Below are 27,709 nucleotides of genomic sequence, written 5' to 3'. Positions count from 1 at the left end.
TATGTGAAAATTAAGAGGATTTTATTGACTTTTATATGTTCTTGGAGAAAACCATTCTCATGTAAAAGCTTGACATTTGACATGAGATTTTTATTCACACTTTAACATAAATTCTTTGATCTGGGGGTCAGACATAATTTTTCATTTCAACTGGACTTTCACATGATTACAGTCACAAAATTGGCACACTATATTAAAAAATGAAATCAGAGCTAGACACAGTATGCAGCTTGATGCCAATTTACATCTCAACATGCACCACCTCTCACACATGATCTTGGAAAAATCGTCCGTGAGCTTACTAAAATATTAACCAGAGAATGTCTGAGGTCACAGATGATTGTTTACAAAATAAAACCTCTTTTCCTAGTGCTACTCGTTTTGTTATAGAAAAATATTACAAATAAAAATTAGTGCTATTCAAGGTGTTCATTTCAAAGTCACATGATACACAGGTTCAAGCCATTTTTTCCTCTCATATAAAGATATCACGATACACAATGTGGAGACTGAATTACCGATCAACCACTTCCAGCTCAGTAATGATACACTGTTTACTATGCTGACATTAAAAATGAGAGTGAAGTAAAACATTTTCAGGTATTGGGTACACTTATAATTTGTTCCTAGTCTGAGACTCAGAAAAATGTTACAGAAACATGACAAAATTTATATTTCTTCCTGATACAAGAAATTTGTCTAAAAATCTGTAATTATAAAACAGATTTGCTTTTTATAAAGAAATGGCTAACTTTTTTTCATGGCTGGATTCTTATTTGGAGACGATTCCAATTTTAATTTGGGCCCTCTTTTCCTGGAGGGTGGGGAGAGGTGGCCCAGTATTGTAAGGTATATTTGACAAATACAGGGATGTTTCAGAGGACTACAGAGCACTGCTACAATCAGCCAAACTGTAATAGTTTACTTTCTTGTGATTTTGTAAATTTTAAAGAAAAGAGGTCTCTTACAAGCTATATACAGCAGTTTACACTTCAGTGTTTCTTTTCACTTGATGTACAGTTCAAATTAATTTATGACAAGTACTTGTCACATAAATTTATGTAGGCACATCGAAATTCTGTAGCTTTACTGAAGGGGTGAAGTCTTCTGTGGGATCATGATTCTGGATTCCATTTCCTGAATAAGTGGGACTGAAAACCAACATCAAGATTACTGGTCTTGTTCTTTTCTAAACAGACTGCAGTAAATATACATTAACAAATAGGTTGCTAAGTATATTCAGAAGACATGCTGCTTGAAATCAGAATAGAGTACTGGAATATTTAGGACTGATCTCAGGGGAAGAAATACACAAGCTAATGACAGATCAGCTGACATCCTATAAGATACTTAAACATTCTGTCGGAAATGTGTTTCATTTGTAGGAAATTAGGGAAGTCCATATTGTGAGAAAAATGGTGCTTTCTCAGAAGGTTCTTTCAACTGAATTAAAATTTATATAACTTCAAATAATTTGACTGTATCCTGTATAAAGGAACAAATACACTACTTGTAGAACTGTCAGTGCTAAGTAAAACACATCTTTGGGAACTGATGGAAATGTAAGAATAAACAGCAAAGCCACATACAGTTATATGATTTTTTTGAATTAAAAGACAAGATAATAGTTATTTTCCAGAACAAATTACTCTTTGATCTTCCTGGTAGGATATGGGCTTAAATGTAACTGACATGCAACATAGGTCGTACCTGCATTGGTGTCATTGGGTGGTATTCAGCCTGGTTGTTTTCTTCTAAAAATCAAGCAACTAGGATTTCATTTTGTGTGTGTGTGTGTATATGTATGGGTATACATACATGTATAGGTGTACACATATGTACACATGTACATATGGAAAGTCTAAATACCAACTTAATTTTCAAAATTACTTTTTAATTGCTGTATTAAATTGTAATGCTTTGGGGAATGGACAATTTTGATGAGAAAGGAAAAGCTTAGAAAAAAATTTACTTGTATAATAAATCTTCAGAGAATACAGAAATGTACAAAAAGGGTAATGATGTAAAATTTACAACACACGGAGATCTGAGAACTGTACCAGACAACATATATACTTGAAAGAATGAATATTCTCTATTGAAAAAATGTCCTGTAACTGTCAAAGAAAAATATGACTATTTCTCCATTCCCTCAACCTTACAATTCACAATCCTAGAGCAAGGTACTATTTTTTTAAAAAAATACATATTAGCTTCAGGGTGAAAGAACATTAAAACAATGAGATGAGAAGAATGAAATGTTTTATGTCTATTAAGGTATTACCTGTATAATATACCAGCTCTTCCCAGCCGTGTTTATGCCATGCTGCATTCCGTATATCTTCCCTGGTCTGAAGATCCTTGTAAGCTTAAAAATAGCCACACAGAAGAATTAAGACTTAAACCAAACATAATTCCACTAGTACAGTGGGAGACTGGTTCCAGGATCCGCTGTGAATACCAAAATCCACAGGTGCTCAAATCCCATAGCCGGCCCTCTGTATCCATGGTTCTGTACTCCTGGATTTGACCAACCATAGGTCATACAGTACTGTGTGTATTTACTGAAAAAGATCTGCATGTAAGTGGACCCCAGCAGTTCAAACCTGTGTTGTTTAGGGGTCAACTGTGTATCCATTAAGTGTTGATTCTGCTGCACTCCTTGTTTTCTCAAAGAGCCTACAGACCTTCCTCAACTTATGACGGGGTTACATCCCAATAAACCCACTGTAGGCCGAAAATATCGTAAGTCAAAAATGCATTCAATACACCTAACCTACTGGAATATCCTAGCTTAGCCTAGCTTAGCTTAAACGTCAGAACACTCACATTAGCCTGTAGTTGGGCAAAATCATCTGACGCAGAGCTTATTTCATAATAAAGTGTTGACTATCTCATGTAACTTACTGAATACTGCACTAAAAGTAAAAAACAGAATAGTTTTAAGTGTATTGGTTGTTCACCCTCGTGATCGTGTAGCTGAGCGGGAGCTGCGGCTGCCACTGGCCAGCATCACGAGAGAATGTATCGAAAGCCCGGGAAAAGAGCAAAATTCAAAATGTGAAGTACACTTTCTACTAAACGTGGATCACTTTTGCACCGTCGTAAATTTGGAAAATTCTAAGTTGAGCCGTCGTAAGTCAGGGACCACGTATACTTTGGGAACTCAGTACTAAGCTGGAATGACGGTGCGGTGGCTATTCTGAGCAAAACCGTTAGGCCTCGTGGGAGACGCAAAACACCCGCTCTCAAGGCTCAGTCTAGCGGATTCAAGACGTGCCTTTACAAACCAAGTGAACTTCCTCGATATATGTTAAATCTGTACCCACACACTGTCAGACTATGGATAAGCAATATTAGATTCCATTTTTCTCAGCATTTATAAAGCACTGCAGTGATCTGGGTGAGACTGTACTCAAGGCAGTGGAGAACAAAGAGACTCAACAGGGAGAACACAGCTGACCAGGGAGAGCTGCCTGGAAGCTGTGATCTGACAAAGTGGGTCTTCAAGGTTGAAAAGGCCATTTCATCATCGACACGCGGGAACAGGAGGGAAAGGTGCTCCAGGTGGAGGGAAGAGCACGGGCCAAGGGTCAGAGTCCTTGGGGTACAGTTCGGATATCTCACCCACGTGCCTTGGTCTCTGATTCCCAACCCGGGCAAGATCCTTCCAACCAGTGACCAGGGAAATGCCTCCTAGGCATCTGGACACGGTGTCAGTCGTGACTAAGACATCACCCAGGGCTCCCTCCTCAGTTCTAGTTTCTGTTTTGGGGCTTCGTTCTCCCTATGAGAAGACCTAACCTTGCAGGCCTGGCAATTTGACCATCTAAAGACAAAAGTTCCCTCCACTAGTAATGGAGTATAAATTTATTACATAAAATACTGAAGATGCTGAAAAACAGAAGGAAAACAAAATCTTTTACCTCTCACCACATTCATGTGACAAGCAGCAGTGTCCTCACCGGGGTCAGGTGCACACCTAGGGTACCATGTGGTGACGCCTTGCCCCCCCCGGCCCCCCCTCAGGGAACAAACACAGGTTGGAGAGGCCTGTGTTCTTTCACAAATTTTCTTAATTAAAAAAATAATTGGAGTGGTAAAATATACATAACAAAATTGACTATTTTAACTATTTTTAAATGTGTAGTTCAGTGGCATTAAGTACATTCACGTTGTGCCACCATTACCCATTGAACAATATCTTCCCATCCCCTCTTCTCCCAACCCGATACGCTTTACTCTACATTGTTTCTATGAATTTGAACAAACCACATTTTGTTCATCTGTCAATGTACCTTTGGGTTTGGGGAGGCTTTTAAAGATGGGAGGCACTGAGCCCATTCAGATACTAAGGGAAGGAGGCCACACATGGGGTAATGGAGGAGCCGTGGCTGCAGCGAGGCCTTGAGGAGGTGGGGGAGGGATGGCATCACGTGCAAGGGTAACAGGAAGGGGGGCTGTGCTGGCAGGAAGGCCTGCTTTGAAGCCAGACTTGCTGACGTCTGAGCCTGGCTCAGCTCCTGAACAGCTGTGGGTCCTGGGTGGTTTATTCATCACCCGTGAGTCACAGGTCTCTCATTTGTGGTGTGTGGCTGTAAGGATTAAAGGGAATGGTGCATGAATAACCAACACACTGGAGGTGCTTGATAAATGTTGGTTCTCTTTCTCTAAAAAAGATGGAAAAGTGAGGGTAAGTTCTGGGGGCAGACAACTGAGAATTCATCTCTGCACATCTCAAGACTTTTTCCTATAAAGTAGGAAGTGGGCAGTGGACATTTGGGACACAGACTCAAGACAAAAAGGAAGGTGGAGAAGGGCGGGGCCTCAGAGTAGACATGTGCCTGACCTCTGCCTGTGCACCAAAGCACGTGGGTCCTGACCCATCCATCTCCGCGCTCACTCACTACAGAAGCCGCCCTCAGAGGCCCCTACAGGCTGGGGAAGGGGAGGGGTCTGTCTTTACAGTTCATATCCTCTGGACAGATCATGCACTAAAAAATGATAAAAATGACTTCACTCCCACCTTGAACCCATAAAGGTTAAATTACACTTAGTATAATCAAAAGGCAGGGACACAGAACACATCTTTTAAAGATCTGTTTGCAAATCTACTCCATTTGAAAACTCTGATCCTTAGGAGGTCAAATCTCCGCTGGCTAGAAAACAGCTCCCAGGAACACCACTGGCCCCGACATTCCGGGAGCTGAGGGTTACTGGTGGCCTCTAATCATTTGGTGCAGATTTCAATCTTTTAAATGCCGGGGAAGCCCAGTGTGTGTGGCTTAGGTAAGCAGTGGCTGGCGGGGACTTGGAGTGGGGTCTCCTCCCCAGACGCGGAGGGTTTCAGGGAAAGGTTCCAGGGGCACAATGTGAAAATGACTTTTCTTGCCTCAACTCACCCATTTAGACCCAGGTCCCCGGCAGGTATCTTACCGTTTAGCCCATTGGCACTATTTGTAGTTTCCTGAGCACTTTTTATAATTTCCCGTGTCTCCACTGCTGTTCCAGCCCCTCCTTCCCACCTCCTCTCCAGTCCTACCTAGATGCTGAAGTCTAGCTCGTATTCCACCTTTCACTGGTTTTCCCCCAATTCACAGCTTTGTACCCCTTTATAACCCGATATACACTCCTGACGAGGAGGACCCCAACTGCAACTCCCTGCGTCACTCACCACTCAGCACGGCCTGGTGGCCTGTCACTCAGGTTTGCTTTCCCGCTCAGCAGACCTGTCATCGGTCTCTGAGCCTCCTGCTAACCCAGCAGGCACGTGACTCCGCAGCACTTGGTGGACCAAACAGGGCAAACCAACACCTCAGCAAATTAATAAGGTTTGGAAAAAGTCATGCTTTTCATCTCTTTAACTTTAATAACCATTTACAAATGTGCCCAGAATGAACCAAGCTACTGCTGAGACCCGGTTCCTGTTCAGCAGGGAGACAGACACAAACAGCCATGACTGTGACCACACACACAGTATTGGGCTCTGGGGGCTCAGAGGACAGCGACATTCCCTTGGGGACAAAGGGGAACATCTGAGTCAGGCCCTGAAAGACACCAAAGATGGTACCAAACCAAAGTGGGCGGGGATGGAAAAGGCAGAGAAGGGCCCCTGGGACAGTGGAGTCAGACCCGAGGCAGGGGGTGGGTGCGCGTGTGGGCCCCTCTACTGCATGGAATGCGGGACCGTCCCTGAGGGAGCCGGGGGCAGCTCTATCATCTCCCCTCACCCGGGGCTGCTGCCTCACCTCTCTCGCCCCACTCTCACTGTCACCAGTGCACTGGCGTGCCGCACACCTGTGGACCCTTCACTATTGACCTCTTGTTCCGGGCAGCCCAGCACCTACGTTCCATCTGGGACATTTGGGTCAGCTGCAGTGTTTAAGTTTCCTGACTTGAGACACGATTTACTGCTAGGACAAGTTAGTTAGTAATGAACTCTGAAATCCCAGGAATACAAAAATGAAGGGAAAAAAACATACCCCAAAGATGATGCACCATATATAGCTGCCCAATCTGGGAGAAGAATCCTCCAACTGCTTCGTTACTGTCCTGTCTGAAGCGAATTGCACGAGCCCTGTTAAGAAAAAAAACAATGTTCAGATACTGAATCAGGTATGTTAAAAAGTATCAGTGGGTTCCCCCCATCCTCAGCGCAAGTTGTTCAGAATGCATTCTAAAGTTATTTTAATGTACATAAGATGTAAATGTACCTTTCTGTAGCTACAGCAGTCATTTTTGTGAAAAGTGGGCAGTAATTATTCATAACTATTAAAATAAAAACAACATGGGACTTCCCCGGTGGTCCAGTAGGTAAGACCCTGCGTTCCCGATGCAGGGGGCCCAGGTTCGATCCCTGGTTGGGGAACTAGATCCCGCATGCATGCTGCAACTAAGAGTCCACATGCCGCAACTAAGACCCGGCACAGCCAAAATAAATAAATTTAAAAAAATAAAAAATAAAAACAACGTGAGGATATCTGGTTGCGCTGCTGATTCTTAACTTAAAGTCTAGAAAACTGGCAGAGGGTAGGACCTGTCAACTTAAAAAAATACTGCTTTCCAAGAGCACACTGCAAGTGAGGGAATTCTCGATCCGAGAACCCCACGGTGCCACAGGCACTGTACTCCAAGGGAGACAGGGACCCTGTCTCGAGAACGGGGCTTAAAACAGAGAGGAAGGAAGTGCACCGCACCTACAAAGCAGCTGCACACAGTGAGCTGAGAAACGCGCAAGCTCTGTGATCTATGGCCGAGGGCGGGTGTCGAATTCTGCGACCCCTTGGACAGCATATGGAAGAACCATGGACGTGAGCTTCCTGGCAGTTCACTGTCACTGCCAACACTGAAGCTGCCTCCTTTTCTCCCCACTTACCTCAGCAAACCGTTAGGAAAATGAGTACCAAATGGCATTCATTATGTATGCATCATGTGTGGATACACGTGTCTATGTGTATAACATGAAATTGTGATTAAATTGGTTAAAAATTGGCACTTGCCTTAAACTTTGCTTTTTAAGATTCCCTGCTGCAAAAGGTATCAGCTTTTTAAACACCTTCTTTTGTGTCTGCACCAGTACTTTATTATTATATTTAGTGATGCACTTGAAATCCTGAACAAGTTTTTAAAATGTATGATTTCTTAAAGCAGTTTTCTAGAATCAAAGTTGAAAATGAAGGAAGCAGCTTCAAGTGATGTAGGAAGGCCACAGGTAGAGTCTCTCAAGAGACTCCACACCCCAGTTACCCAGTCAATTTATATCAACACTTCCCAGGCTTGGCCTGATGTCTCAGTCATATTAGGGTCCCAGAGTGGACAGGACTTGGGAAGATGGATTCATTCTAATTCATTTAAAAGAGCTGGAGACTATGAACAAGGATTCAATCCACTAATATCCACAGTGAGAGAAAGATAAGTGAGTCGGCTTGACCAACGCATTCTCTTCTTAGAGGCAAACTTCATAGTAACTGAATTAGAACATCTCAAAACGGGGCGTGGAATCAGAGCAAGGGCAGCCTGTGGTGGCAGTGAGGAAGCCAGTCTCCTCAAGGTCACTTTGTACATCTTGGCTCTCGTTCACCACGTGCTCAACTCCACGAAGGTGACCCATGCTTTCAGGTTCTTTAGGGGAACAGGAGGGATCTCTTGCTAATGCCCCCATGGGCTACCTCCAACTGATGTTAATTTCTTTAACCTTCCATGTAGTGTTAAGTGATCATAGTCTTCACAAAAATTACCAATCTGATTTGTAAATTACTGAAATTAAGCAAATCACTTTAATGTGCATTCTAACCCTAAGGGGGAAAACCCTCAGTTTCATTGACAGTGATAAATATTCAGGACTGTTCATTTCACTCTGAATTTTTCTCATTCACTTTCTCAGTAGGCAAAGAAAACATAACTTGCCTTCGCCTGGAAATAGTCAGAAGCATGTGGTGAAGAGGAGATCACCACCTTAGTTACCTATGTGCCAAAATATAAACTGAATGCTGAACTGGCTTTATAAATAATTTTTAAAATAACTGAAGAATAACCTCAGTTCCTTCCTTGTGGATTCCATGGTGGGCAAGTCTCAACGAGTAATACGGCAACATAGAACTAGGTGATCCTATTCTGTGGGCAACTAAATTACTACACTTATAGCATCCACCCTACCCCCCAATTCCTTAATAAAATGATGTCTACAATAATAGTATACAATCAAATACATATTTCTTAGTTTTCAAATGAAAAGGAATTCTACCTTGCATTATTTAGCCTTTGATGACCTAAGAAGAAAAGATTCATTAGAAAAAGAGATCCCAGAACTGTTTTTTGGAGGTAGATCTTAGAAATTATCTAGCCCAAAGCAAGAAATTTTATAACTGAAAAAAAAGAGACTATATATAAATTGAAAGTAAGTAAAAAGTCATGGTTTTCCTTTTCCAGAGTGGCTGTACCACTTTACATTCTCACCAGAAATGTGTAAAGATACCAATTCATTGACAACCTCATCAACATGTTATTCCGTCTTTTTAATTATAGCCATCCTACTGGGTATGAAGTACTATCTCACTGTGCTTTTACTTTGCATTTCCATACTGACTAAGGATGTTGAGCAGCTTTTTAGGCATTCATAGAGCTCCTCTGAAGAAATGTCTATTCAAATTCTTTGCCCATTAAATTTATTTTTCCAAATTTATTTTATGATTTTATTTTTTATTGTGGTAAAAAGCACCTAACAATACATTTATCTCAACCATTTTCAACTGTGCAGGCCAGTAGGGCCAAGTCTATTCACGTTGTTGTGCAACAGATCGCCAGAACATTTTCATCTTGCAAAACTGAAATTATACCCACTAAACACCAACTCCCCTGCACCTAGCCCCTGGCAACCACCTTTTCATTTTCTGTGTCTATGGTTTTTACTACTTTAGAAACTTTGTATTAGTGGAATCATACAGTATTTGTCCTTTTGTGACTGGCTTATTTTTCTTAGCGTAATGTTCTCAAGGTTCACCCTGCATGTGGCAGGATTTCCTTCTTTTTAAAGGCTGCATTAATATTCCATTATATATATATGCCACATTTTTATTCATTCATCTGTTGATGGATATTTGGGTTGCTTCCACCTCTTACTTACTGTGAATAATGCTGTGATGAACATGGGTGTGCAACATCTCTTTGAGATGCTGCTTTGAATTCTTCTGAATATATACCCAGAAGTAGGGTTGCTGGGTCAGAGAGTAATGCTATTTTCAATGTTTTGAAGAACCTCTGTACTGTTTTCCATGATGACTGCCCCATTTTATATTCCTACCTACAGTACACAAGGGTTCCAATTTCTCTGTATCTTGCCAACACTTGCTATTTTCTGTTCTTTTGATAATGGCCTTCTTAAAGGGTGTGAGATGAATGGAAAATAATTGTAGTTTTGATTTGCATTTATCTTATGATTAGTGATGCTGACCATCTTTTCATGTTTTTTGGCTATTTGTGTATCTTTGGAGAACTGTCTATTCAAGTCCTTTGCCCATTTTTTAATTGGGTTATTTATCTTCTCGTGATTGAGTTGTATGATTTCTTCATATATTCAGGATACAAGTCCTTTATCAGATATGTGATTGCAAAATTTTCTCCTAGTCTGTGACCCGTCTTTTAATTTTTAAAACTGTATCCTTTGAATTACAAAAGGTTTTAATTTTGATGAATTATAATTTACCATTTTTTTTCTTTTGTGGATTGTGATTTTGGTGTTTATGTAAGAACTCTTTGCCAAACCCTAGGTCACGAAGATTTTCTCTTATGTCTTCTTCTGAAAGTGTTGTACTTTAGCTCTTACATCTAGGTCTACAATTCATTTTCGGTTAGTTTTTTTTAATACAATGTGAGGCAGGGGTCTAAATTCATCTTTTTGCAAGGATACCCAGTTGTCTGAGGACACTGTGATGAAAAGACCATCTGTCCCCATTGAACTGCTTTGGTACATCTGTCAAAAACCAATTGCTCACATGCTTGAGAATTTATTTCTTATCTTTCAATTCTATCCCATTGATCTATATGCCTGTCCGTATGCCAGTACCATACTGTCCTGATTATTCTAGCTTTGCAGTCAGTTTTGAAATTGAAAACTGTGAGTCCTGCAACTTTGTTCCTCTTTTTCAAGGTTGTTTCAGCTATTCTGGGTCCCTTGCATTTCTAAAGCCTGCTGGGATTTTGATTGGGATTCTGTTGAATCTATAGATCAGTTTGAAGAAAAATTCGTATTTTGCTAAACTAAGAAGAAAATAAAAGAAGCAACTGTATCATTGTGGTGCTCTGTTTATGTGACAAAAGCAACATTTCAGAAAAGATAACATCCAAGAAGAATATGAAATAACGTCATGTGACACTGGGGGCTTTTTTTTTTTTTTTTTTAAAGTCTTTATCTCTTGGAGATATATACTAAAATATTTATAGATGAAATTTTATGTTGTCTGAGATTTACTTCCAAATACTCTGGGTTGGAGGATTTAGACCTAAGCAAGACTGGCCACGTGTTGATAATTACTGAAGCTAAGTAACGGGTATGGAAGGGAGATCTGTGGTATTATTCTCTCTAGTTTTGTATATGTTTGAAAAATTTCATAATACAAATACGTCAAACAAAACAACAGTATAGTATCAAATCATGGCACTAATCCCAAATTTTATTTCTAGAAGTAACACTATGGCCTAAAAGAATCTATTTATAAAACTTAACAAACTCATCATTTGGTAAAATACTCACCAGTAATTGCCCCATTCAATCATAGTTCCTGGCTGAAAAGAGATTTGGATTTGGTTTGTTAGTTCTTCTGTGAAAAAATATGGAACTAACAGTATAAAAAACACCCAATGACAAGACTAACTTAAAAATTAACTTTTAATAATGTGAGATCTAACAGATTAAAAAAAGTAACAAAATAGTATTATTCACTGTGTTCATACCTATCCCACAGGGGAAGTAATATTCATCTAAGAAGACAACATACACACAAAGTGAAAGTTAATTAAGTCATACAATTATAGTTATGAAAACCATAGTTAGGCCCACGATGATTAAATTGTTGGCACCTATTCAGACTTTATCGTGAAATTTTTAAATAATTCAATTTAAGTAAACCTAACAAGGACATCACTTGGATTTTTTTCCAGTATAATACTGAGTATTAGACCACCAAGATCTACTGATACTTTTTCACTTTAACTATGTTGCCACCTGGGCCTTTCTTTTTAGTGGTCACCTAAGTAGGGAAATATCTAGAAAGTCGTACAAATATTATTCCCCTTTTGTCTTGCAGTGCTGTATAATGTATTCAATAGTCACATGCTTATTAGCTGCTCTAGTTCAATGACAATAGATGCTATATAATGTAGCTGGTCCTGCATGTTAGGTCTTTCCTCTTATGTGTAAGGCTACAAAAAACAAATGAGCTTAGCAAAGAGAAAGAAGGAGAAAGAAGGAAGGTTTAAAAAAAGGAAACAAGAGGAGAAGAACTGGACAGGGGAGAAAACGAGCCAAACACACATCACAGAACATTCGCTCAGTGTCTGCTGTCCACTCAGCATCAGGGGTGCGTGTCCTTCTGCACAGAAGAACAAGGGGACAGTTAACTCCTATTTCAGTACTTACTCGGAGCTGGTAAGACCTGAGTTCATATATATTCGGTCCTGACCGTGGGACAGGTTCATTCCAGAAACTGAACTCCAACAGCAGCTGATTCTTCCTCGAGAGAAGCATGTTGCTTCTCGCCTTACGGAATTCCTCAAATTCCTTTGAGTGAACAAAGGTGCTTGTGAAATCTTCTAATATTTATATTATAAATATTAGAAGATTTACATATAAGCCCACTTTAGCAACATTTATGTCCCTCCCACAATAGAATACTATTATAATAGGGTCCAGTTGGCCTGAGACGACAGTCCCAGTTTACATCTCGTTGAACCAGCATAATGACTAATTAGTACTCCCTTTCACTCTCAAAAGTGTCCAAGTTTAGATATCAAATTACATAGTCATCCTAATTATTTAAACGACAAAGTAAACTAATTTAATTTCCTATGATTTTAGGTTCTTCTAACACATGTTTGACAGCATATTGAGACAGGTGACATGGACACCTCAAAACATCAGATAATCAAAAAGCCATTTATCTTGGGAATTCCCTGGCGGTCCAGTGGTTAGGACTCCGTGCTTTCACTGCTGAGGGCGCGGGTTCAATCCCTGATCGGGAACTAAGATCCCAAAAGCCTCACAACCAGGCAAAAAAAAAAAAAAAAAAAAAAAAAGTCATTTATCTATGGATGGGGAGTCTACACAAAAGGTTTTCTTTCCTAATAATGTATGGCTGGTAGAATATTCTCCACTGACACACACCTATTCGTGAAGGGAGGGGGAGAAGAGCAAAGTCGGCCCAAGATGAAGCATATGTGGTTGGCAGTTCCTGAAGCAGGTGTGTGTTAGGTGACCCCGACTGACTTACCGGTTTCAGAGTTCCAGCTTATCAAAGTACAACCGACTTTTACAATAAGAACTATTATTTTAATAGTATTACAACTGGCTACTCTATGTTTAAATACAACCTCAAGAGTTCAAATAATAAAATTTTTACTACAGAAAACTAACAGTTTACTAACAAAAATAATGACAGAAAAGTCATTTAATTCTGTACTAACATCTACTATATCATTAGTCTTTTTCAAAAATCATTACCTGATTTTCTTTGAGTTTATTCATGACCTCCGTGAGGACTGGATAACCTCCTTCATACCTCCAGAGGTGAACTGAAATATATTTTAAACAATAACATACATTTAGAGTTTCACGATACTTACCTTGCAAATATTCTAGATACGCATGGTGTTAACACAGTACAAAACTGTAATGTGTGTTGGCTCAAGTTACACCATAAAGTTTCAATAATAGATTCAAACATGAAAAATGATCAAAAAGGAGTTTTTGCAGTGATTTACTGGAGAAACTACTTTAACCATAAAACTAGACTGAGACTTGAAAAGCATTGCTTATAAAAACAAGCATTATGTTAAAAATGATTTAAGTAATGACAGTAAAGGCTTAAGGAACAAGTGTTTATTCCAAAGACTTCTGCTTCCTACCAGCTTGATCCTGCTCGCCATACCACGTGTTCCAAGTCCCCACCAAAGTACAAGGGTAATGTTTATCTTCATGAATCTTTGGCAACACCTCTTGACTTAAAGAGAAGAAAGAGCAACACTAATTAAACAACCACCAAAATTACACCAGGTGGACAACACATGATCAGTAACAGGAAAAGGTCATCTACTCTGTGTTCTGACAACTGACCTCAGAATACGTTTATGATAAAAAGACATGCAGAATTAGCCTTCTGGCTGAATTCTGTTGTGCTCTCATGTCCCACTTATCAGAAGCTTAGGTGACTGATACCCCAGCTATCTACAACAGTGGTAAGTAACTCAAGTATATTGATAATAATGATAAAGAAGAGCCAAAGGTCCGAAAATTCCAGGAACTATGAGTCTATTATTTGCTGTTTCAGAAAAAAAAAAAAAAGAAGTATATACTTAGGAATGGTGATGTGTATGAAAGCTAACTTTTGCTGGTTCCAAAGGTAAGAAGGATGAGAGAAACGGGAATAGCAGAAAAAGAACGCGGGAGAAGAAAGGGAAGAAGGTCATGTGGAGGACGGGGTAGATGACAGGAGTGGCCCAGGAGGCACAGGAAGCAGCAGCAGAGAACGAGTGGGCTTTAAGGAAGACGACGGGGCCGGGACACAACACAGTCTGGAAGCAACCCCGACCCCAACCATCCCGAAGGGCATCAAAGGGGCAGGGGAATCCAAATGAAAGAGATGACATGAGGCATAAATTAGTTTCTACTCAATTCAACCAGCTGAGAGGATGTGAAAGGTACCGCACCTAATCCCACACTGGACACACCGCCCAGTCTGTCACTATTGATCGCGCATGGTCCTGGCAGTGTATTAATTTAACAGAGGTGTCAGAGCCTGGTTCCACGGAAACCTTCCCACATTACAGATTCTAATGGACAGGGAAAGGCAAAGGGAAGAGGCATAACTGCATCATTCCAAGAGAAAAGCTAAAATTTGCACACTTTTTGAATAGAAAAATTATGATGAAAAAGTGCCATATAGATCCAACAATGGATGCAAAAAGATATCAAGGGTCAGAAATGGAACCTGTTCTGATTATTTGCTGACATCAAGTGATATTAAGCTTTTGATCACCACCCAATGTTGAAGCACTAGGACTGGGTGGATATGACTAGTTAACAGAGAAAAGCTCTGAATGGTTGTATGTCTAACTGAAAACTCAAATGTCTTTAAGACCCAGTACAATGACCAATCCACGTAATTTTTTGAAGGGTAGCATTTACTTTTAAAATTAAGATCAGATACTAAGTGTATCTGATGTACGACCCATGAATGTTCAGAAAACACATGGGATTGATGGAAATCGGGGGTGGAGAAAGACAGATTATGTCAGGGAAATGGAATTGGGTTTTCTTTTTGCCACATGACATGAGCAAGAAGTAAACCACACAGCACTGGAGTTAGTGTGGCAGATGGAAGCCTGCACAGATGAGCCAGGTGAATGGGGGCTGTAAGGTAGGTAGTACTTGTACCCAGAACTTGATGAGTTGGGAAGAACCTCATTATCTGGGCCCCTAAAAACCAGGCTGGAAACAGGGAGCTGCTGAAAGTTTCAGGGAAAAGAAAAACAAACATGATGAAGGAAAAAACAGAACTCAAGCAGATCAATTTGACAAACTTTTGGGTAATGGACTGCAGGGTGGGGTGAAGGTACAGGGGCAGCTTCAAGCCCAGGAAGGCAGTCAGAAAGGGCTACTTGGAAATGGGCCTCAACAGGCCTGGAGAGGGAAACAAGCAAAGAGAAGCAAAATACACGTCAAATGAAGAATGCACAGCCCTTAGTGACTGGCTACTCACATAAAACTAAGGAAAGAGTCAAATAAAACCATGGTGAGTGTCACACATGGAGAAAGTGGAAGAGCAGGGTAATTCTACACATTGAGTTTGAAGTGAGAACATGAATACAGGGCTTCCCTGGTGGCGCAGTGGTTGAGAGCCCGCCTGCCAATGCAGGGGACACAGGTTCGTGCCCCGGTCTGGGAAGATCCCACATGCCACAGAGCGGCTGGGCCCGTGAGCCATGGCCGCTGAGCCTGCGCGTCCGGAGCCTGCGCTCCGCAACGGGAGAGGCCACAACAGTGAGAGGCCCGCGTACGGCCAAAAAAAAAAAAAAAAAAAAAAAAAAGAACATGAATAGATAGCCAGGAATCTGAGATAGGAGATGAAGTGAAAAAAAAAAAAAAGGACAGGAAAGATAATCCATGGAAACATCAGCATACAGAAAAATTTCATTTTATGAGAAGAGAATTAGAAAAAAGCATTTGTTTTGTTTTTAGGACACTTCTACAATAAAGAGAACTGTGCTAAGGGGAGCAAGAAACAACACTAATGTTACATTTCACGAACCGCCTCCAAAAATAAAAAAACAAAAGATGTTTTGCTTCTGAAAGTTATGCTGATTCTGGTAACAAAATCATTTGCTTTCTCATGAAAGCAAAAGATATGAAAGGTTAAAAAAAAGCTTTTAAATTATATTTGTGGACAACTCATCATTAAAATGCTATTTCTGTTAAGAACTAACACACTTAATTCTCTTTGGTCTTAAAGTTTACAAATTCTATAAGAATATATGGGTTTCATGTCATGTGAAAATCTGCTGAAGGGACCTGAATCCTGGCGGATGGAAGACCTGGGAAGAAATGGCAGCTCTACTGAAATCCATACAGGGCTCTCACGTGGCAATATTACTTAGGAATAAAACTGGACACAGTGGAGGTCCCAGGGATGTGAATTCTAACTCCTAACACTCAAAGCTGTCCAGAAATGGAGCATATGAAATATATTTAAGCATAGCGTCAGGAAGGGCTGCACTGGATGAGTAGCTGGGCTAGATAGACCGCCTTGCAAAGTCCCTTCCAACCTGAAGAGTTCAGTAACATTCCGAAGTCTGATAGCCTATGTGAGAAGTTAGCTGAATGAGCGCTTAAAATCAAAACACCCTTGGTAATGCCCAAGAGAGCTCAACTTAAGAGCCTCTCAATGTTCAGCTTTAAGAAGAGGTGTGAAAGATCTCGCTCTGCTATCAAGGGTTAGCGCAATTGACAAATATTAAAATCATTATTTTTCCCCAAGTAAAGGATAGTTTGGTATACACACCAAATTTTGTTGTATGCTTCTAGGCATTCCGGTTTAACATTGTGAACTGAAACAAAAGAAAATTCAACGATAAACTTATGAACAAAGGGAAAAAAGTCAACTATGAAGATAGCAAACCTATGACTCACACTGTAATTTGTACAGACTGCTTGTTTCCTTTTTGGCTAGGAGATTAGAGTGAGCATCTTTCCTTGGATCAACTTTCCGGACAAATAAGGATTTTAACCAGCTGTCCTCTCGAGGTCTGTTACTGGAAGACGCCAATTTCCTATGGAATAACAAATGCAAAAATTTGAGCTTAATCAGAGGTACGAAGATCTCAGGGTCTTTAGGTTGTCGCGTAGTACACTGTTTTCATAAATTCATCAATCCATTCAGCAAACACGCCTTGAGCACACTGTCTAGGCACTGCTCTAGAACCTGGGATACCACATGTCCACTTTCCATGCCACCAGCATGCACTCCGAGCACAGGAGCAAAGCGTGAGGGGAGTAACTTCGGCACTCCTAGGAGAGCTCTCACGTGTACCTTTGTGAGTTCCACCATGCGTTCTTCCTTCCTCCAAGGACATTTTCAACATAGAAAAAACATACAAGGAAACCTAGACTAGTCAAATTCACAGAGAAAGAAAGTAGAACGTGGTTGCCAGGGGCAGAGGGGAGGGGAGAATGGGGAGTTACTACTTAATGGGTACAGAGTTCCAGCTGGGGAAGACGAAAAGGTTCTGGAGAGGGATGGGGGTGACAGTTGTACGACAATGTGAACGTACTTAACGCCACTGAACTGTACACTTAAAAATGGCAAATTTTATGTTATATGTACTTTACCACAACAAAAGAATGTGAAAAGGAATATACAGAGAAAGTGAAATGAATTCTTTCGTTAAAAAAACTATTTTACCCCCAAACTAAATTAACCTTAGAATCAAGATTTTTAACTCACAAAAACCTAAGAATACAGACTTCATTAATGTATAAATAATTTGCTTATTTTCATCTTTTAAATGAACTCCTACTATCCATGCTGTCAGAAAGTGGGGACAGATTTGACTTAAGTAACAAACTACACTTTACCCGTGAAATTTTAAGTGCATGTTTAATTCCCATATGCTTCCTGGTGGGATCACAAATTTATGTGACCTCCCTAGAGGGCAGTGTGACATTATCTATAGCAAAATTAAAACTGCGTAGGCCTTTCGGCCTAAGAGTTGCATTTGTAGTATGTCCCATGGGCAGCTATATTTAGACAAGTGCACACAGCTGAATGCATGCAAGCATTCCTTACTACCTTGTTTCCAGTTTGTTCCTGGTACAGGCAATTTGGAACCCATTAATGGGGACTGGTCAAATAAATCAAAGTAGAGCCAAAATCAGAATAGAATGCAATCAGTACAAGGAATGAGGTAGATCTACACGCACTGATATGTTGGTATCGCTGAGATGAGTTACATGGAAAAGTAGGCCCAGAACAGTGCCACAAATACACACACAAAGTGAACTGCTAATAGTGAGGACATCTGGGGACTGTGAGTGGGCTTGGGATGGGAGGAGAGAGTTTTCCTTTTTGTTGTATAACCTTCCGGACTCTTTGAGAATTTTCCATATACATATATTATTTTTATACCTAAAATTAGCTAAAATATCTAAACTGCATGTTTAGAAACTCCTTTATGGGTAAGGTATATAGGTATATATAACCTGAGAACAAGATTTTAAAAATTAAAGCCTGGCTGAGACTCACCCTCTTCCTAACTTCATACAACCATAATCAAATGACAAATGGCATCCCTTCATCTTCTCCACTTTAATTCATGCACAGTAAAATTACTCTTTTTTGGACATACAGTTCTATGAGTTTTGACAAATGCATAAAGCCATGTAACCACCACCACAGTAAGATAAGGAACAGTTCCTTCACTCCCTAAAATTCCTCCTTTTGTAATCAACACTTCTCCCAGCTCCTAGCAACCACTGATCTGTTCTATGTCTCTACAGTCTCCCAACTCCTAGCAACCACTGATCTGTTCTATGTCTCTATAGTTTGCCTTTTGCAGAATGTCTCATATATGGAATCATACAGAATGCAGTCGTTTGAGTCTTGCCCATTCTTTCTGCACGACTGCCTTTATGCAGATGACCATACTCTCTGGCCGGGGCTACCGCCGCATACTCTTTATTGTTTTGATCTTTAATTCATGAACACATAAATGATCTTTTCTGCCCCTTGCTAGATCATGCCAAGGGCAGTAACGTGCTGGGATTCCAAATGACCAATACAAACACTCAGATCTTATCCAGTGCTTCAAAACAAGGTCTGGCTACTGACAGGCCAGCGTGAGCCTTTTCTAGGGGGATCTCTTGGAAACACTAGATGATTTCCTACAGACCATTTTCAATCTGCTTAGCAGACCTGTTTAAGGGCACAGATACCATAAAGCAAATATGAGGAAAAGAGGCAGTGACCCCAGGTGTTAAGGAAGGGGAGTTTAAACAAGAGGCAAGAAAAACTTGCATGACATGCAAATTCCCCAATGCCTCACTGAGATGAACGTGTGTATTCCACATTAATACAAATTCCTATTCTTATTCAACTATGGTGCTTTAGAAAAAACAGAACTCTAAATTTCACTTTCACGGGTTACACTGGCAGCCTTTTTATTTTTTTGCTTAAAAAAAATCGACTTGCTGCTTTAATGAACAAACATTTCAGAATTCTTTTCACTCCATATGACTGTTTTAAATTTAAAAATCAATTCATAGGATATTATCACAAATAGCTAGAAACCAGATAAAAAGATTTTTTTTGACCAATGGAGCTTACAAATATATAAACAAAATATACAAATATAAAATTAACAATAAAATGTTTTCTATAAATACAGTAATGATCAAGAAACAGAAAAGCATTTTTTCAAATCTTTTAAGATTAAAAAGCAGCAAGCTCATGTTAAATAAGCAAAATAACAAGTTAATACCAGTACATGCAATTTTTCTTATTAGTGCATAGGGCAAAAATATATAGTCCTAAGCGGGGTTTGTAAAAAGAAGGTGGAAATTCTTCCATTTTGCTTTTATTATATGTTAAAATGCCTTAGAATTAAGAAAAGTATTAACGGTGGTATCCCTGAAGGAAGGATGGAGAGTTAAAATAGAGGAGACACACATCTTTCCCCATATAGTATCTGTATTGACTATGTTTTTTATTTTACTCTTGTATATTTTTAAGTACATGTTTAACACCTAGTAAATATGCTTAAAGCACTTAGGACAGCACCTGATTAATGGTGAGATTTAAAAACTTTTAAAACTACTTTAAAAAAACTTTTAAAAGAAATTATATATAACAACTATTAGCTCTTTAGCAGAAACCAAAATCATACGGTATTTGTCTCTGTTTTCAATTCACTTTTTTTCTTTCCAAATTTATTTATTTATTTATTTTTGGCTGTATTCGGCCTTTGTTGCTGAACGCAGGCTTTCTCTAGTTGTGAGTGGAGGCTACTCTTCGTTGTGGTGCGTGGGCTTCTCATTGCAGCGGCTTCTCTTGTTGCAGAGCACGGGCTCTAGGCATGCAGGCTTCAGACCCCAGGCTCAGTAGTTGTGGTGCACGGGCTTATTTGCTCCGCGGCATGTGGGATCTTCCCAGACCAGGCCTCGAACCCGTGTCCCCTACATTGGCAGGTGGATTCTTAACCACTGTGCCACCAGGGAAGCCCCCCCCCGACTCTTTGATTATATAAATAAACTAATTCTGAAGAAGGCAATTCTCCAAATGAATCATGGTAAAATTTACTTCAATAAAAATAAAAACATTTTTGTTAATTCGTTTAAAGTATTTCATTTTATTTATTTTTTGGCTGTGCCACGTGGCTTGTGGGATCTTAGTTCCCTGACCAGGGATTGAACCCCGGGCCCTCGCCAGTGAAAGTACCGAGTCCTAACCATTGGACCACCAGGGAATTCCTGTGTTTAAAGTATTTTAAACACACCATGTTTTGGGATATTTGCTTAAATAATATCATGAAGTGAAATGGCAAGCATATAAAATTAGTGATATGCAAAGTAGAAAGTTTTAGGATTTTTTTAATGGGACTCTGTATAGTTCCTTTTTTTTTTTTTTTTTAGGAATAAAAATTATGAACAACTAGGAAAGGGGTACAATGGAAGTTTCTAAAAATATCAGCACTAAGGAATTTCATTAAGAAATACTCACCAAAGCAACCACTACTAATAGTTCTTAATGAATCCTTCCAGAAGTGCACAGACAAGTGTATACCATGTGCACTCATATTGATATTTAATTCCTATGGCATTTAATACTTTATAAAATAAGAGAGCATAAGAAAGAATTATTGACAGACTAAATCTGGAAGGGAAAAAAATTCCAAAGTAATTCTTCCCTTCCTCCTTAGAATTTAAGGGGATTACAAGCTAATAAGCACATACTTCCTGTTAGGCACTGGACTAGGCAGTTTGTTCCTGTCTCCTCATTTAATCCCTGGAACAATCTAGCAAGGTAGGTATTATTGCATTTTAAGGACTGGCTCACAGAGGTTATTACACAACCTGAGCTAAGAAGCAGCAAGATAAAAATATGAACCCAGATCTAACTGTAAAGTTCAAAATATTTTCACTAATAAGGGATGCCTCCTCCACACAAACCTCCCCAAGTGAGCATTCGTTCCAGATTTTAATACCAAAGGGATTTACTTTAGGATGGGTAAGATGAGGTAAGGGATATGACAACACTTTGTAAGCTAAATATTAACCTAAGAAGTAGTCAACATCACAGGACACACACAAGAACCTGAGCGCTGCTTACTTGTCAAAGTTGGGTAGCAACTGTCCTGACAAATGAAAAACAGTGTGGCGCAGCACAGCCCCAACTGACTGTCGAGCTCTGAAATCTTTCAGCTGGCAGGTGACCAAAACTGCTTCATGTGCCCAGTCCACCTCACTGTCCAAGCTGAATCATGGAAAGGGACAGAAGCAGCCATGCCAACAGCTGTCAGGGTGCTAAGACCTGGGCTGGGCCAGGGTGCTTTACCAAGAGTGACAAACACTGCAATCAGCTGTTTTTACAACATCATTTATGTGTTGGGTGGCACTTTACAGAGGGTGAGGTAGGGGGCAGCACATCCTACAAAACACTAGATTCTAAATAGAATAAGCATTATGTGCCTGGCTCAATGGATACAAAGATGAACAGATGCCTAGCCTTCCCACCGTCATGGGAAAAACCTACCAGTAAACAGCCAGAGCGGTCACAGGCACTGCGGACTCACGTGCACTGTGGGAACTCGAGGAAATGAACCGTCCTGGCCTTGGCCTGCAAGGAGTGAGAGGGACTCCAGTGGAGACATTCTAGCTCTGTCTTGGAGGACAAGCAAGACAGGGGACAAAGCCAGTGATAATCCCAGTCAAAGGGAGCAACGTGTCCTGGGGCATGGAGCCGTGAAGCTGTGTGGCATGTTTCTGGATTCGGGAAGGCAAGAGAACAGGGTGTGGGAGGACAGTGAGAAGAACCATGGGAGGGCAAGAGGGCCAGGGGGGATGGGCTCCCGTGCACCAAGCCTATCCGCTGGACCTTATCCTGTAGATGGGGCAATGTTAGAAAGTTTGCAGAAAGATCCAGGTGTACAAAGCAGCCCGGCGGTGGTGTGGTGGGTGGACTAAGCAAGAAAGGCAGGGGCATGGCTCCTGGCCGGCTGCCCAGCCCAGCAGTACCGGCACACCGAGGGCATCTGATACTCATTGGATGGACCAAAGGATGGTCCCGGGTTAAGGTGACGGCAGGAGGGATGAAGGGGATGGATTACATTCAAAAGATACTCCTGAGGTGAAGAGGAGGAGACACGGGTCCTGATTAGGTGTGGAAGGTGGTGTCTGGGTTTGGCAAATTACAGAAGGGAGATACATTTAACAGAGACCACGGGATGAGGCAAGGGGCTTGGGTGTCTGATCACCAAATATGCACAGACTGTGCCCCGCACATGCCAGGCACAGGCTACGAAGAGGAATAAACTTGGCCCTGACTTCACAGAGCTCGGTTTGCTGGTGGAAGCAGACGGACAAACGTCATCACAGCCCAGGTGATCACAGCCCAGGGGAAGAAAGGCCCCTCCGTGGAGACACAGGTGGTGGCGTGGCGTGGCGGGCTGGGGCAGAGGAAGTGGGGTCTAGGTCAGCCTGAGGGAGACGTGGACCAGCCCTCTGAAGAGGCACCTGTTGAGCTGAGGACCTGGAAGATGAGGAGCAGTTTGTCAGGCTGCTGCCCACGGGAGGAAGGACTTTCTCGGAAGCAGAACTCTAGCTGCCAAAGCCAGGGGAATGTGAATGCGGCAGAGATGAGGGGGAGGGGCGGAGGCCGAAGGGCCCACCCAAGAAGAGTCTTGCCTTAAAGCAGGAGCCATGGGACTCCCCTCCCCCGCCCGGGCCGCCAAGCCCAGGAAATCTGTCTTCGCCACTGCTGCTAGAGACAGCAGTTCCCCAACCTTTCATTTTGAAAAACTTCAGACACAGAGATGAAAGAACAGTATAACGAAGGCCGCTATGGCCTGTATCTAGATGAAAAATGAACATTTTATAATTTTTACTGTTTATATATATTTTGCTTTTTCATTTTTACCAAACCATATGAAACCAGAGTGCAGACACCATGATACACCATCCCTAAATACTTCAGCACACATCTCCTAAGATCAAGGACAAACCACGTCACTACTGATAAATATCACATCTAAGGAAAATAATAATTCTATAATATCTAATACCCACTCCATCTTAAAATGTCCCCAGTTGTCCCTAAAATGTTTTTTATAGATTTCCTCTTGGTGGAGGTGGGGTGGAAAGGAAGAGGGATTAGGATCCAGTCAGGGCTCACGTCAGAGGTCCTCCTAGTAGGAAAATGTCCTGCTCGTCTGTTCTGCGGAATTCTCTAGCTGTCCCCCTCACCAATGGCTTCAAGTCTACACTTCCTGATAGGAATCCAGCCGAGTGGTGATGCAGAGGCACAGTCCAGACATGCTGGAGGCAGAACTAACAGATCTGGCAACTGACTAGACAGGCGGGGGAGCAGGAGGGGAAGGGCTTCGGGAAGACCTCGTTTCCCGCCTGGACCACTAAATGGAAGGTGTTCCATGGCTGGGGAGACAGAACCCAGGAGGAGCAAGCAGGCTTTGCAGGAGGAAGATGAGTTAAATTCTGGGTACATGGTTGTTTCCAGCACCTGGGGGACACTGGTGCAGTGCTCAGTGAACAGCCGAGCAGAGGGCCTGGCACTGAGCAGAGCAAAGACGTGCTTGGCAAATCAGCCTCCCGGGAACGCGTCCTCCGTCCCCCTGGAACCACTCTTGCAATGTCACTTACAACACCCCTGTCGGTAAGCGCAGTTTTCTTCCATCATTTTAACCTTCTGGCAGCATCTGGCACAGCTGAACCACTCCCTCTTTGAAATACCGCCCCCAGGCCCTGACCCATAATGACCTCACAGCTGCCCCTTCCAGCTCCCTTGCTGCCTCTCCTTCCTATATCCAGCCTGTAAATATCCATACAGCCCAAGGCCTGCTTCTCAGCTCTTTCTCTATCCACACTCCTCAAGCAAATCTCATCCATTCCTATAGTTTAAAAAAGCATTTTATTATGAAAAATTTCAATCAAATATAGTATACTGAAACCCATGGATCTATTAACATTTTGCATTCCTATATGCTGACAACTCTCAAATGCTGTCCAGACATCTCCCTGCAGGATTCATATAGGTCCAATAAGCCAACTGCCTACTGGGTCTTTCTATTCGAGTAGCTCACAGACATCTCCAATTTCACAGGGTTCAAAACTGCCCTGGATCCGCTCCCTCCCCACCCTGCACCTGTTCCTCCTTCTCTGAATGACTAGCAAGCACCCTGTGTGCCTTATTCACTGATGCTTCCCAACAGCACCTGGCACGTGGTAGGCACTCTCACCTTTGGAACAAACGAGTCTCGGTAAATGGCACCAGCATCTGCCTAGTTGGCCATCATCCTGACTGTCCCCTTTTCAAAGTCAGGCTGATCTTTTAAAAACGTAGATCAGATCATGTCACACTAAACCTTCCATGGCTCTCAGAGTAAAATCCAAGCTCTCTCAATGGCTTGTAAGGCCTGGAATTATCGGGCCCCTGCTCCCCACCACCTGTTCTCCATCTTCCCTTTACTCCTGCTCCTGGATTTTTCTCGGGTTTCCCAGCATGCCTGACTCCTCCCGTTCATGGCTTTCATGCCCACTGATCCTTCAGGTCTCAGCTTAATGCCACCTTCTCGGAGAGGCCTTCCATGACCTCATGCAGGGAGGTTCCCTGATTCTCCCATGCCACCTACCTCAATCTGTAAGTCTACATGGGATTTCACAACTCTGCCATGTGACCTCATGCAGGGAGGTTCCCTGATTCTCCCATGCCACCTACCTCAATCTGTAAGTCTACATGGGATTTCACCTCTGCCATGGCTTCCTGGGGAGAGTCCAAGGGGCTTCAACGACATCATATACATTCAATATCTGATAGAATCAATGAGTTAGCTGGGTCCAGACTGAGTCCTAAAGAACACCTACAGTTAAAGCACACTAGAGCCCAGGAAGGAGTGAGTAGTCGGAAGGTACAGGGGACCTTGTATGGAGACAAGGACGCCAGTGTCGAGAGCATTTGGCCCCAGCAGGAGGTGGGGGTACCGGGGACACCCGGGTCCAAATCTCCAGTTTATTAGCTTCAAGTGACCTTGGGCACTTTAGGGGAACACCTTCAGTCTCAGCTGTCTTTTGTGAAAAGAAGAAAATATCAATTTCATGGGCTTTTATCATCTGTGTGAAAAAATAAAGCAACAGTAGACACTTAATAACAGAATAAAAATAAAAGGAGGGTGATTTGTTAACCAACTTGGAAACATAAATATCAAATTCTGAAACACAAGTTGAGCATGAGTCCTTGGAAGGGCACTGGGCCTCAAGCCTCACAAACTTGGGTTCAAATGCCTTTTCCAGCCATGTGTCTCAAGCCCTTTAGGTTCCTTCTCATCTCTAAAATGCAGATCCTATTACTTACTTCTTAAGAGTGCTACTAGGATTACATTAAATAAGCCGTAACAGTATAAAGTTGGCCCATATTAAGAGTTTAACAAACAGGTAGCTCCCTCGCGCTTCCATTTTTAAGTGCCAACTGTATTTTCTATAGGCTCACTATTCAATTAAACACAAACAAAAAAGAGAAAATTTAAGTTACCCAACGTAAAGAAACCGAAGAAGCAAATCGACGTGTACGTTAGTATGGGATTCGGTTTTTCAATTTGGAAAATGGGACATGGCTATCTCAGGGATGGATTCTGAAAACCAAATATTTAATCCAATGAGGTTAGAAAAAAAGTTTAAACATGAAGCCAAAAAAGTTTAAACATGAAGCCTTGTCTCTCTACACAAGGTCCCCTGTACCTTCCGACTACTCACTCCTTACTGGGCTCTAGTCTGCTTTAACTGTAGGTGTTCTTTAGGACTCAGTCTGGACTCTTAGTGCTGATAAGTGTACATACTTTTTGATTCGCTATCTACTTTTAAATGCAGTCAACGACTGTTCTTAGGGCTGACACCTCTTCACTACTCCCCCGACCTCCACTTGAGGGCTCACCGGGGACGATGCGGTATTTTATTTCTTCCTCACAACAACCCAGGAGGTGAGGGTTATCTCTACTGCCATTTGCGGAATCGAGCACTGGGGCTTTGCGCGGGCGAGCAGTGTTCTCAGGCGGTCGCAACTTCAGGGCCTGCGGCCTCAGGCATGCGCCGGCCGCCCGGCTACCGCTCCGGGTCGCGCCGGGTCAGGGTCCCGCAGGCCGGGCAGGCTCGGCGCGCGGACGTGGCTTCGGCGCCAAGCGTCGTTCCCACCGTGACCTTGAGCCCGGCCGGCCCGGCAGGCAGGCACTCCGACCCCGCCGAGGCTCCGACTCGCACAGCCACGCCGACAGAGGCCTCGGTCCCGCCGACCCGCAGTCTGGGAGGCCCTGCCCAGGGGGAGCGCGGCCGGGCCGGGGCGTAGACTCGTGCCGGGGACCCGTGCCCTCCGCCCCGCGGCAGCCCCTCCCCGGCCGCTCCCGGAAAGGGCGGCGCTGCTCACCAGAGCCCGGGCTGGAGGCTGCAGGGGCCGGCCCGCCGCAGAAAGCTGCCGGCCGAGGCCGCTCTGCCGGCGCGCAGCACTCGCGCCGCCATCTTGCTCCAGCGCCTCGGCTCCCACCGCCCGGGCCGCCGCTGACGCCGCCGCCGCCGCCGCCGCCGCCGCGACCCCTCCCCCGGCCGGGCCAGCCGAGGAGGGGGCGGGACAGGGCGGGGCGGGCGCGCTACCGCTGCAGTGCGGGGCGCGGCCGCCAGGGGGAGCGGGGCCCGCAGCGGTCGCGTCCGCAGCGCGTGCCGGCGCTGAGGTCCCGAGCCGCGACAAAGGGAAGCCGGAGAAGAACCTATCTTGAGACTTTAAGCTCCAGAGAAGGGAGCTCTCTGCGTAACACAGGGCGCGCCAAAGGAACAAGGGCAAGGCTTGAATGCACGTGGAGAGATCCACAAAGGGAGAGTAACACGGTTCCTAGGGGAAGCCAGGACCTGGGGTGCGAAGCTTGGGGCGGGGGGGTCGGGCTTCTCCCCGAATACCCTTTTGGATTTTGCTCCGTGTAAATATATTGCCTTTTCAAAAATAAATTACGCTGTAATAGAAGCATTCTGGATGGACGGCGCACTCAGGTTCTCTCGTGGTCTCCAGACTCCATTGTTCCCGTTGATTTCAGCACCGGTGGGCTGGGACCCATCCTCGCCCTCGAGCCGTCCCAGTCTTGTGGGACTGGATGTGAAATGACTGGAGTGTCAAGTGTTGAAATGGAGAGAAGGGAGGGAACACGGACGGGAGAGCATGTAACCGGTGGTGCCTGGGAA

The 27,709-nt window shown here is 42.7% G+C and overlaps 1 protein-coding gene across 2 annotated transcripts; it reads right to left on the bottom strand.

Annotated features, from left to right (window-relative positions):
* NIPSNAP2 (nipsnap homolog 2) lies at window positions 1-27,076 on the bottom strand. Of its 2 annotated transcripts, XM_059036705.2 has the most exons (10): window positions 26,907-27,076; window positions 16,898-17,037; window positions 16,770-16,815; window positions 13,618-13,712; window positions 13,214-13,284; window positions 12,134-12,274; window positions 11,249-11,280; window positions 6,483-6,577; window positions 2,285-2,368; window positions 1-1,151 (listed from the first exon to the last, which is right to left on the bottom strand). In XM_059036705.2, the coding sequence occupies exons 1-10, from the start codon at window positions 26,996-26,998 to the stop codon at window positions 1,087-1,089; spliced, it is 861 nt and encodes a 286-aa protein (XP_058892688.1). In that variant the 5' UTR covers window positions 26,999-27,076; the 3' UTR covers window positions 1-1,086. The 2 variants fall into 2 exon arrangements, with proteins under 2 accessions (XP_058892688.1, XP_058892689.1); XM_059036706.2 differs by lacking the exons at window positions 13,214-13,284; window positions 16,770-16,815 and having other exon boundaries at window positions 5-1,151; window positions 26,907-27,058.
* Window positions 27,077-27,709: the final 633 nt, after the last annotated feature.

Source organism: Kogia breviceps, chromosome 14 (genome assembly GCF_026419965.1).
Source record: "Kogia breviceps isolate mKogBre1 chromosome 14, mKogBre1 haplotype 1, whole genome shotgun sequence".
Classification (NCBI taxonomy): domain Eukaryota; kingdom Metazoa; phylum Chordata; class Mammalia; order Artiodactyla; family Physeteridae; genus Kogia; species Kogia breviceps.
This window is presented reverse-complemented; position numbering and strand designations above follow the sequence as displayed.